The sequence below is a fragment of the Homarus americanus genome, unplaced genomic scaffold (assembly GCF_018991925.1).
Source record: "Homarus americanus isolate GMGI-L3 unplaced genomic scaffold, GMGI_Hamer_2.0 scaffold17301, whole genome shotgun sequence".
NCBI lineage: Eukaryota > Metazoa > Arthropoda > Malacostraca > Decapoda > Nephropidae > Homarus > Homarus americanus.
In genome coordinates this window covers 1-12,377 of record NW_024753549.1, presented here as the reverse complement: position 1 = coordinate 12,377, position 12,377 = coordinate 1, and the positions used below count along the sequence as shown (strand labels likewise).

The 12,377-nt window shown below is 43.8% G+C and overlaps 1 protein-coding gene across 1 annotated transcript; it reads right to left on the bottom strand.

The window, feature by feature from the left end:
• Window positions 1–9: 9 nt before the first annotated feature.
• LOC121855368 (perlucin-like) lies at window positions 10–11,610 on the bottom strand. Its single transcript, XM_042350260.1, is given in 6 exon segments — window positions 10–548; window positions 658–732; window positions 878–1,034; window positions 1,037–1,086; window positions 6,817–7,825; window positions 11,489–11,610. Coding segments are annotated over 5 exon segments (636 nt in total). The 5' UTR covers window positions 6,998–7,825; window positions 11,489–11,610; the 3' UTR covers window positions 10–375.
• Window positions 11,611–12,377: the final 767 nt, after the last annotated feature.

Genomic DNA, 12,377 nt, shown 5'->3' with positions numbered 1-12,377 from the left:
CAACCAACTAAACTTGTGAGTCTTATAAGAAAGTCGTTCAGATACCTAGACGGTCCGTTCCCAATATTGCTCTTCAAAAGTGAGGTGCTTCCCTGATTTGAAGTACTGTCACCCCGTCTGGAGTACTGTCACCCCGCCTGGTCCCCGAGATATGCAAGAGACTGTCAGTTGATTAAAATCGTCCAAGTTTGTATGGCGAATCGTTCGTCTGAAATACCATCCATCCGACAGAACACGACGGAGTAAACACCACCCATCCGACAACACGACGGAGAAAACACCATCCATCCGACAGAACACGACGGAGTGAACACCATCCATCCGACTCACACAGCAAACCATCCAACTCTAAGGGTCAAGGTTCACCGCCCAGGGTTACCGCCAGGGCTCGACTGTATTGACCCCGTGTTCACAGAGGAAGTGCATGTCGAACTCACAATGGAAGTCTGCCCACTGGTACCCGAGGAGCCCGCCCACCAGGTACATGCAGTGCTGGTCTCCCCCGCTAGGCTGAGATGGGCCCCAGTTACTGTACGACACCAGCTGACCTGAGAGACACAGAGAGACAATGATAAATGAGAGATAGAAACACAAAGATAAACAGCAATAATAATACCGCCCACCTGTAGGGAACCACGCCCACCTGTATACACTTACCTGTAGGGAACCACGCCCACTTTCCACTATGGCCGTTGTCGGAGCCTCCAACCCAAACGCCGGTGTTGTGATGACCTGTAGGTGAAGGGACTCTCTCTCTCTCTCTCTCTCTCTCTCTCTCTCTAATGTATATATTAATCAATCTCTCGCTCTATCGCTCTCTCTCTTTAATATACTGGTCTCTCTCTCTCTCTCTCTCTCTCTCTCTCTCTCCACCTACCATTGACAGCCAGCCACTTCTTGATGAAATAGTTCTCCTGCAGCGTTTCTATGGTGGCCAAGGACACGCCGCTGCCGAAGGAGTGACAGAACTCAGCCGCACGGAACCAGTTGAGAGGAAAATAGCCGTAGAAGTAACAGCTGCCACCGACCTCATGTGAAACGCCATGGGACACTTGCTGTGAATCTGGTACTTGAGTGGACTGGTACCTGAGGTAGAGAGTGCAGAGAGGATGGTGGTCGATCTGTCTGTCTGTCTGTCTGTCTGTCTGTCTGTCTCTTCCTCTGAGAATAATATGTATGGTTAAGCAAGCTTTAGGTGTATAATTTAAGGTGTTCAGGTCCAATGGGTATAAACTGATGTGTGTTTACCTGCCGACACACACACACACACACACACACACACACACACACACACACACACACACACACACACACACACACACACACACACACACACATGTCATCATCATCATCTCCCAGAACAGAAATAATATACACACCTAAAAACACAAACAATAATCCATCTCTATCCCCCCCACCCCTGTTCCCATCCCCCGCCCTCCTACCCCCACCCTCACCAACCTACATACCTGGCCAATTACACCTCTTAATTGCTTTCTACACACAGTCTTACAATCGGTAATTTATTTGTCGGTCAATAAATCGGATGACTCACCGATAACTCACCATTGTATCGGATCAATCTGTCAGGAACGTCTTCTTGTGAGTAATCTTCAGCTTATCTGACTTACTTACCTGTAGGTGAATCCTCCCCAGGTGTGTCATTGATAATTGGGTCAACACCTGTAATGTTATGAGGCCAGACACATACTGTACACCTGTTCATTACTCTGGTTACCTGTCTGGCCCATATTTTAGGGGCAAGGGAGAGAAGGGGGCGGGGTGTGGTTAATATTCTTACGCTGATGATTCTACTCTTCACTCTTCACATTTTCCCCTTCCCGCTAACTCTCATACTAGATCTGTGGCTCTTCTTCTGCCCAACTGTTAGATAGGGTGGATTCAGAGGCATTTCGTCTTATTGACTCTCCTCCTTTAGTTGATAATCTCTCTTCTCTTTCTCTCCGCCGTAATGTTGCTTCACTCTCTCTTTTACAGGTACTTTAACGGGCAATGTTCGGTTGATTGGCATCCTGTGTACCGCCGGCAAGGCCGTGGGCTCGTAACACACGTCTTGCCCGCGGTGCCCACCGTTTCTCTGTGGATGTCGGTCACACTAGAATAACCCGTTATACTGTAGTACCTCCTTCTTTCCTCACACAGCCAAACTGTGGAATGTTTTGCCTTCTTCTGTGTTTCCATACTCATACAATCTGTCTCACTTTAAAAAGCTGGTTTTCCGTCATCTTCTTGGTGTAGATAACACACTCTTTTTGTACCTGTATTTTTTATTTTTTTATCGTCCCCCCAGTTGCCGGTCGGTGCCCAGCTGGGCTATTCCCCGTAAAACACCCGCCACGGTTTGTCATAAACAGATGAATTCTATAGAAATTCTCTTCCTGTCACTATATGTAACTTGCTGACAAAACCAAATGGCGCTTTAGGTACTTGCGTCCTTAATGTCTAAATCACGAAGGCAAGCATGAACTCCGTATGCTTTCCTGTTGGGCGCTGTAAACGCTTTTGCGCTTCACCTTGCACAGGATGCAAGAGGCTGGTGTCCAATAAACTAGCCCTCTCGTGGGGCAAATGTGTAAAAATCTGAAACACACACACACACACACACACACACACACACACACACACACACACACACACACACACACACACACACACACACACACACACACACACAGAAAGACAGTATAAGGCTATATACCTGGCAGTGAAGGGCCGTACAGGTGAGTGTTAATGACTGAACTGTTTACCTGTGGCGTAGAAGGTGAGGTGGGAAAAGGCGGAGGGGGAAGGAAGGAGGGCGGAAACGGGGGGAGGGAGGGAGGGATGAGGAAGGGCCAGTAAGGGAAGGAGGTGGTGGGGAAGGGGGACAACTGGTGGGTGTTATTTATTAGTGCACACACACACACACACACACACACGGTGACGCACTTTATGAAATGCTTCTTTATATATTCTCATTAATGTCTCATTGTTTGTTATTCGTGTGTATGGGTGGGTGGGGTGGTAGTGGATGAGGTGTTAATGGCAGAGGTGGGTGTAATGATAGCGGTAGTGGTGGTGGTGGTATGTGGTCCAAGTGTATAAAACAATAAATATTCAACACTCACCACCATTAACCTAACCACCCCCATCTTACCTTCCTATTGAATACCGTAACACTTAACTCTATACAATATATTTAGGTCACCTCACACTCCTTTGTCCACTGAACCGCTGAACACGAGTAACCTCAACCATTGTGTTATAGTTACTGCTCGTATCCGTTTTCTCTTACATTTTCTCTTACTATATTTTCTTAGGGGAAACTCTTCTAAACTTTCCAACTGTAACATTAGCCAATCAGCATCCGTATTCGTATCCTCTTCGTCACTGATTGGCCTGTTAGCTACTTGGGAGGTCGGTTATGGTTCTGTTACGTACTGTTTATGAACATATGGAGTCAATGAGAATCTGTATGACGATATTACTTTCTATCTTTCTATCTATCTTTCGTTTACTACAAACATGACAGGCAGCCGACATCGGTCACGGGTCTGCAAAATATTATCCGTAAGCCACTGATCAAATTTGTTTATGATAACAGTAATAGAAATACAGTTAACGTGACGTAATGATAAAGGAACACCCAATGACATCATTCATCTCGACTCTAATCCTCCTGAAATACAAAAACAAACAACACCAACGAAAGCTCCTTATTTAACCCTCTTTTATGTATTTAATCTCTCAATAAACCACAATGAAATGATAAAAATGTTGCTATTATACATCAAACAACATACACAACTAAGAAACATATCTTCAGTTCATGCATATCGAGGATAATTGAGGCATTGTATCTGGTAGTTTCACTTCTTTACGTCGTTTTCGCTCTTCAGGATGACCCGCTAGTGTGTATGTGTGTGTGTCGTCGGTGGAACAATAACAAGGTAATGATGTAATAATATCTGAGTGTAGAGGATGATGTGTGTGTGTGTGTGTGTGTGTGTGTGTGTGTGTGTTGTAAATGCGTACTTACATGAAAACATTAAGCTGTGTGGTAGATGGTAAGGGAGGCGTAGGAGTGAGAGAGGCGTGGGGTGTGAGGGAGGCGTGGGTGTGATGGAGGCGTGGGTGTGATGGAGGCGTGGGTGTGAGGCGTAGGAGTGGGGAGGGTGGTGTGATGGAGGCGTGGGTGTGATGGAGGCGTGGGTGTGAGGGTTCAGTGAGGCAGGAAGGTGGATCTTAGGGTACACGCCTGTCCTCATGGCAACAGGTGGTGTGAGGTGTGACGTGTGGACTCCTCCAGGCGTGAGCTCTCTCTCTCTCTCCTAACTTGGAATTCCACCTATTAATTCGTGTCTGTGTACGTGTTCAGTTGTATGTGTGTGTGTGTGTGTACAGATTACAGATTGCCCCGGAGGGGGCTAGTTTATTGGGCACCCCCTTACATCCTGTGCAAGGTGAAGCGCAGAAGCGTTTACAGTGCCCAACTGGGAAGCATGCTTACTTCATGCTTGCCTTTATGACTCATGCATTAAGGGCGTGGAAGCCTGAAGGGTCATGGGTTTTGTCAGCAAGTTACATAAAGTGACAGAATGATGAGTGTGTGGGGGGAAATTCCCGGTACATTTCATCTGTTTATAGCAAAGTGTGGCAGGTCCCTTATAATGTCAAGTGCCAGGCCTGTGACTAGGAGGAAGGATATCTGGTCAGGGAGGGAAGAGGTGTTGGTAACGGCTGGGGACCTATAGGAGGAGGTCATAGGGCAAGTGAGGATGTAGTGAGAGAGGGTGTGAGAGTCGGGTTGGCCACAAAGTTTACAAACAGTGCGGTGAGGCTCAGGGTTGCCAATGTACTCCCATAGGTACCTGTACCCTAGGCGCAGTCTCATGTATATAAGCTGTTGAGATCGAGTCAGGGATTGATACTCTTTGTAGTGGAGGTTGTCGTCACCGGTTACAGCGTCATAGTGGCATAGTGTGACGCTACCCCGTTGTTTCAGGTGTGTCCATTTTACGTCGAATGCTTCTCGTTGTGCGGCGTGTATGCGAGATTTGAGATGATTCAGGGAGAGGGCGAGAGTGGCTTCAATATCTTCTTGTGTAGCTTCTTTGGCAAGCCGATCAACAGTGTCACAGGCAGTTATTCCTATATGTGACGGGATCCAAATAAACTTGACACGGATGTCATCAGTTTGTTCTAGCCCGGCGAGGGCGGCTAGGGTGTGTTGGGCGGCAGGAGAGGAGGGGGAGGGTAATTTGAGCCTCGATAGCGCAGAAGTGCTGTCACTGATTTTAGGAGGTTCCGGCGTTCAGTGCGAGCATAGGTCGCCCCGTCATGAATGCCCGCGAGGATGGCTATGCTTTCAGTGTCAGTGGAAGAGGCCCAGTCGTGGACCCTGATTTTCCTGCGGGCCCGGCGCTCAGGAATCCACACAGCTGCCCCAGCGTTGCCCAGCGTGGTAACAGACCCATCACAGTAGACGAGGATAGGAGGGAGGAAGATCGTAAGAGAAGAGGCGACATCATCAATCTGCTCAAGGCAGTTAAGTTTGAGCATATACCACAGTTGGGTGGATTTACGACCAGGGAAGGTGTGGACGACAACATCAACACTCGGGGAGGTCCACGGCGGTAGAGGCGGATGAGTGTACTCGGGAGGGAGAGATGTCTGTGTGTGTGTGTGTGCTTCCCTGGCCCATGGGTGGTAGGACCTTAAGGTCAAGGTCAAGTGTCAACATGGAAGACACCCAATGTCTATTAAACAAGTTAACTCCACCTGATGATTAGGTTAGGTTAATCTTAAGGGGAAATTAGCTGGGGTGTCTAAAATTAAAGTAATCCTCTATGGTATCTACTCCTTCAGGCACACCGCTGTTTCCTTCACCCCCGTTCATTCATTTCTTTCCTGGTCCCCCCCCCCTCCATCTCTGAGTTGTACATGTTCTTTCCATCCAGCTTTCACTTCCTAGTCTCTCGTTGCGGCGATCAAACACACACACACACACACACACACACACACACACACACACACACACACACACACACACACACACACACACACACACACACACACACACACACACACATCATTTTTAACTCTCCATCATTATCCTGTTGGCTGCCCAAGTGTTCACCTCGACTTTCATTCTACTTTCCCCAGTAACTTTCCCTTAGCTACTTTCCACCAATACTTTCTCTCAGGTACTTCCCACACTCACACGACCGAATAATCAGACCCAGTGTTTTTAAGCCACATGAGTCTTCCGTTTTTCTTCACAGTTCATTTACCTTTCCGTTTCCTGTGTTATTCTGTGTCTTTGTGAGGTGGACTTGTGTGTGTGTGTGTGTGTGTGTGTGTGTGTGTGTCGTAATGGTGGACAACGTGTGAGGTTATTACAGCTTGTAAATTATTCTACCTGTGCTTATACCTGTACCTGTAACTGTAATTATACCTGAACTATACACCTGTGTTTGTACCTCTTAACTGTATTTTTAACTATACCTGTACTTGCCATTGTTTCAGTAGTAATTATCTAAATAATATCTCTTTCCGGAGTTGGTTGCTCAGTACCAGTTAAGAATCACCTGTAACCTAACCTACCCTAACCTACCCTAACCTACCCTACCCTAACATACACTACCCTAACATCTGGTATATACTTTCTGGTGCCTCAAAATACATAGGTTATAATACACTTTAATATGTACTACAAATACATATAATACGTTTAGTTACAGAAATTACCTAAAGTAATAAACCGGATTAATAGTTTTAGTTACAGAAATTATGAAAATAAAAATCAATACTTACTTTCCTTCCTGGCCAAGGCTGATGACACACACGGGCCAAACACCATTATCACCATCATCATCATTACAGTCTTTATCACCCTCCACGCCCACTGCACACCACTACGCCTCATCACAATCTCTCTTCTACTTCCCTCACCACCACACACACGCCCACAATCACAAGAATATCTTAGTTTCATGTTAACTTTCAAGTGCTGTTTTTGACTTCATTTTATTTATCATGTCTAATTTAGGTCAAACTTCCTTTCAGTAATTTCTAATATCGCTCATAAGCTTACGTCACTAATTACAGTTGTTTACATTACACTTGTTATCAATATTTAATCACAAGAAGATTTTTATTATTATGTGGTATTAACAGGGAGTGATGCTCAGTCTGCCCAGTGTCCGTCCAGTCGTGTCTCCTCAGTGGGGTGTGTATCCCGTTTTCTGTTGTAGCTCTGTTTGTTTACGTTTTCTTTCTTTACCGGAGATTTTCAACTCAGTTTGTTAATATCTTTTATCTCTATGTAAGTTATTTTTATTCACTATTATTTTAGGTATTTTCATTTGATAGTGGACGAAACTGATGATTTTCTAGACATTAATATTGGTAGTCTGGGAATTTATTAATATATCTGGTATTGGTAGGCCTGATCCTTCAATCTCTCCCTGTGATTGGTAGTCCTGAGTCTGCTTATTTCCTTGGTAAGTCTAGAACTCTTCCTTAAGGTTGGTATGCCTGGGGACCTTCAAGGTTGTGGGGCCTTTCAGTATTTACATTACGGTTGGTACCGCTGGGAGTCTGTCTTCTCTTATACATTCTACTGCACAACTGATGTAAGGGTTGGTAGGCCTGTAATCACCCCTTGTGTTGGTAGGCCTAGAGTCGCCCCTTGTGTTGGTAGGCCTAGAGTCGCCCCTTGTGTTGGTAGGCCTAGAGTCGCCCCTTGTGTTGGTAAGCCTGGAGTTACCCCTTGTGTTGGTAAGCCTGGGTTCGTCTCTGCGATATGGTTGCCTCCGTTGATCTGCGAAAAGAAAATATTTTTACAATAATAATAATAATAATGAATAAAGAGTAGAAAGGGAAGTAAAACTACGAAGAAGAAAAATGTGAACGCCATTAAAAAACGATACAAAAATTAATAAGCACATTACACCTACAAAACACAGTCAACAGGAAACGGGAATGTAAACACTGGCTTGATCAGAAGGGGAGAATTTCATGCGTTTCACGTTCCAATTGGTATAGGTGTAACCCGGTTACCTGTGGTGGTGGTGGTGAAGTGTGTGTGTGTGTGTGTGTGTGTGTGTGTGTGTGTGTGTGTGTGCGCGCGCTTCTTTCTCTACTTTAATTTAACCTAACCAGATCATAACCTAACCTAACCTAACCCAACTGACACGTCGAAGAGCAACACGTCCAAATTTCCTTAAGTCCCAAGTCAAGAGTTATGGCGGAACTATGAACCGCTTCCTGGCGCCGTTTGAGTCACATCCGCCCAAACGTTCCTGCCAGAGGCGTCGACGATTCACACGGGATGGGAAAGTCCTTCGTCACTATCAAAGGTGCTTCAGGAGTCTTAAGAAAGCGTGAAGGATTCTCTTGGTTGAGTATAAGAGAGAACTATGTGTGTGTGTGTGTGTGTGTGTGTGTGTTTGATTGAGCATCTCACCGCCTGAGTTTGTTAAGAAGTTCATCCAGCAGATTTTTGTTGACCTTCCCACCTACACACACACACACACACACACACACACCCAATATAGGTAATACTCTTAAAAAAAATCTTCCCTTAGCTTGATCGACATAACAGGTAATACATCATTGGTTCTTGTTGAAAGGAAAAGTGTTGCGTTTTGAGGTAATCTTGTGATTGTCGTGAGGTGATGTAGAGAATCTTACTCATGTGGTGTTTGAGAACACATCATTATCAGCATCTAGGTTAGAGTTTTCCACTAATTAAATTGTAACACTGTTCTCGTTTGACCTTCGGGAGTGACTCAGTCAATTTCAGTGGTGGGATGATGTGGTTGGTAGAGTGATAGAGTGGTACAGTGGTAGTGTGGTAATGGGGTAGAGTGGTAGTGTGGTACAGTGGTAGTATGTTAGTAGGGTAGAGTGGTACAGTGGTAGTAAGGTAGAGTGGTAGTGTGGTAGTGCGATAGACAGGTTGAAACAAACAGAGACAAAATGATAGAAAGTCAAACGAAAAGGCAGACAGCAAGAAAGTGCAACTAGACAAACAGACAGACAGACTAACAATCAGACAGGTGAACAGGTAGACCAAGACAGATAGACAGACAAAGACACACAGACAGACCAACAGACTAACAGACAAACAGCTGATGAACACAATAATTAGTGACCGTGGCAGACCCAGGTAAATCACATCTGCCATCTGCCGTCCAGTATTGCCATGAATTACTTTGTCAACACTACCACCTAAGCATTCGTGTCTCTTCCTGTGATGACGTCTGATAGTAAACATTGTGGCATTGGTGTTTACATTGAGTCGATGTTTATATAAAGAAAAAAAAACGTTGCTCCGGGAACAAACGTTAGCGAGGCATCTTAAAACGTTCAAGTTAGCCAAAACGTTGATGAGTTCACCTTGATAAAACGTTTGTGTGACAGGAACAACACATCACGAGGTAGGTATGTGTCCTAGAGAAGAATATGTGTCATAAAAGAGATGGTTATGTGTCCTAAAGAAGATAGTTATGTGTCCTAGTGGTGTATGAGTCCTAAAAGAAATAGTTATGTGTCCTAAAGAGCTGTAGGCTTCATGTAGATGGCAAGACAGGCCTGAAGAGAGAGCTTGACGTGATGAAAGAGGAGAAAAGGTGAGAAAATGAGGGACAGGTGGTTAATGAGGCGATTACCTGAAGTGGGTTGACATATGTTGTTGTTGTTGTAAGATGTTTACAGATATAGATAAAATTGAAGAAAATTATATTAGTGTTTTTATTCATTTATTATTATTATTATTATTATTATTAACTAACAGAAGGTAACAGTGTGCATTATCAGTGAGAAATATTTAGGTAGGAAAGACAGTAGACATTCCTCTCCATATCCCTCAGTGAGAAGTACCTAGAGAAAGATAGTGAGAAACATCTACTTACACAAAAGACAACACAGTAGATATCTCTCCCTATACCCCTCACTGAGAAGTATCTATATAGAGAAGGGTGTCAGTAGGGCTGTTTGTGGCGTCTTCCTCAACCAATCTTTCTCTCTCACTAATTACACAATCCGTTTATTTCTCATTTCCTCAATTTATCGTCACTTCCTTATTTCCTGCTTTGTTATTTTGTTCGTCATATTTTTAACCTCCTGTTTTATTATTTATTTATCGTTTTATTAAGTTTTATCATAATTTTTGCTCCTAATTATTCCTGTTTGTGTATTTGTGGTCCATAGATGGTGTACATATGCACGTGTGTATGTATGTATGTATGTATGTGTGTATGTATGTGTGTGTGTGGGAGGAAGGAAGAATAATGTGTGGTGGACAAGAGGAATAGGTGTGTGTGTGTGTGTGTGTGTGTGTGTGTAACACCAACAACAACAACACTACCAGAATAACCACTATCGGCAACCACAATCCTCCCTACATCAATTTGACGTTTATTTAATTTTTCTTTGCTATCATTAACTACTACAACTACCACCATCAACCACCACCACTTCCACCATCATCAACCACCACTACCACCATCAACCACCGCCACTACCACCATCAACCACTACTACCACCATCAACCACCACCACTACCACCATCAATCACCACTACTACCATCAATATCACCACTACTAACACCATCAGCCACCACTACCATCAACCTCCGCCACTACCACCATCAATCACCACTACTACCACCATCAACCACCACTACCACCATCAACCACTTACCACCACACTCACCACTACCACAATCAACCACCACACCACTATCCTACAACACACAACCATAACTATTTACTACACTCACGTATATCAACACAGTCAGGGATGGAGGAGGGAAGGAAGGAAGAGTGTTAGGAGGGAAGGAAGGAAGGAAGGAAGGTTGAGGGAAGGAAGGAAGGAAGGAGGGAGGGAGGGAAGGAGGGAGGGAGGGAGGGAGGGAGTGTTGAGGGAGGGAGGGAAGGAAGGAGTATTGAGGGAGGGAATGGAGAGAGAAAGACGTGAGAGGGAGGGAAGAAGACGAGGGAGGGAGTTACAGTCACTCACCACCAGTTACAGTTACTCACCACAAGTTACGGTCACTCACTGGAACTCGAACTGTTTGTTGTTTTCCACGAAGTTTCAATTAAAAGTCTCAAAAAGTTTTACAAGAATTGACAGTTTCAAACTTTCTTTCGTTTTATTTTCACCGTAACTAAATAAGTCAATGTATCAAGTAACAGTACAGTCTCTGTCTAATTTCGCCGCCATTACTGTCAGTCATTATGTCGTGTACGTTAAGTGTGATAAATAATCCAAGAACAGGATATTAGTTGACCTCTGTTCTAACCTAACCTAACCTAACATATTAAAGTGATGTGACTATATAAAAAATAAAAAAACATGAAGTAACTAAGTAAAATTACACCCAGATCGTAACACAAATATAAAAACACTAATTAAACTGATGTTGCGAATTAATACTGCACAAAATATTAACACAATTAGTTGAAAATATAACTCACTGAGGAGACTGAAGGGCAGGTGTAGTGGAGTACCTAGCACACGCGAGTACGGCGACCATTAACACACACTAACACTAGGTCGTGGGAGCAGAGAGGAGCAGCAGGTCCTCTTCCTCCGCCACACAACACCACACTGACTGACTGATGATAAGAACATAAGTTAAAACTCAGCCACAAGGTTCCCACACTCACACTGGCCTTAGTGTGTGTGTGTAGTTGCCTCGGGCGATTTCTATTGTTTTCTCTTACGCTAACTATCTAAGGATCTTTCTAGGTCCTACGATGGATATTATCCTTCGTAAGCGAAGATGTAGGACTCCATCTGAAGTGTTGAATATACTTTTATCCAGAAATTACAAATTACATTAATTACAGTGATTAAGAAAGTTAAAATAGCCAAAAATGTAATTTACCACAATATCATAAAAAAAACATTATATAATATTTACAATAACCAAGGCATTAGAAAATTTAACGGGATTAAAATAATAAACTCTAGCCTAGTTATTAAAGTACGACAGACACAGACAGACACAGACAGACAGACACACAGACAGACACACAGACAGACAGACACACAGACAGACAGACAGACAACTTGAACTAAAAAATTATACAGTATATCTATTTACCTTTTACATTGTTCATGCTATAATGTATTACTGAGCTTCAACAACTAAAGTCTTTATGATGTTGATGTTAGTTCTTGAATCTCATTAATAAAATATTCAATCGACACAGTACAGTAATAATCATAGTTGGGACATGTGATACGCCTCCTACTCGTGACGTTGAATTTTAGCAGCCATGGAATCTCTTTCTGATTGCGCCCATTAAATCCGGCATATGTGTTTATAATTATGCGTCGTATTGTACTGGGCAAATTGTA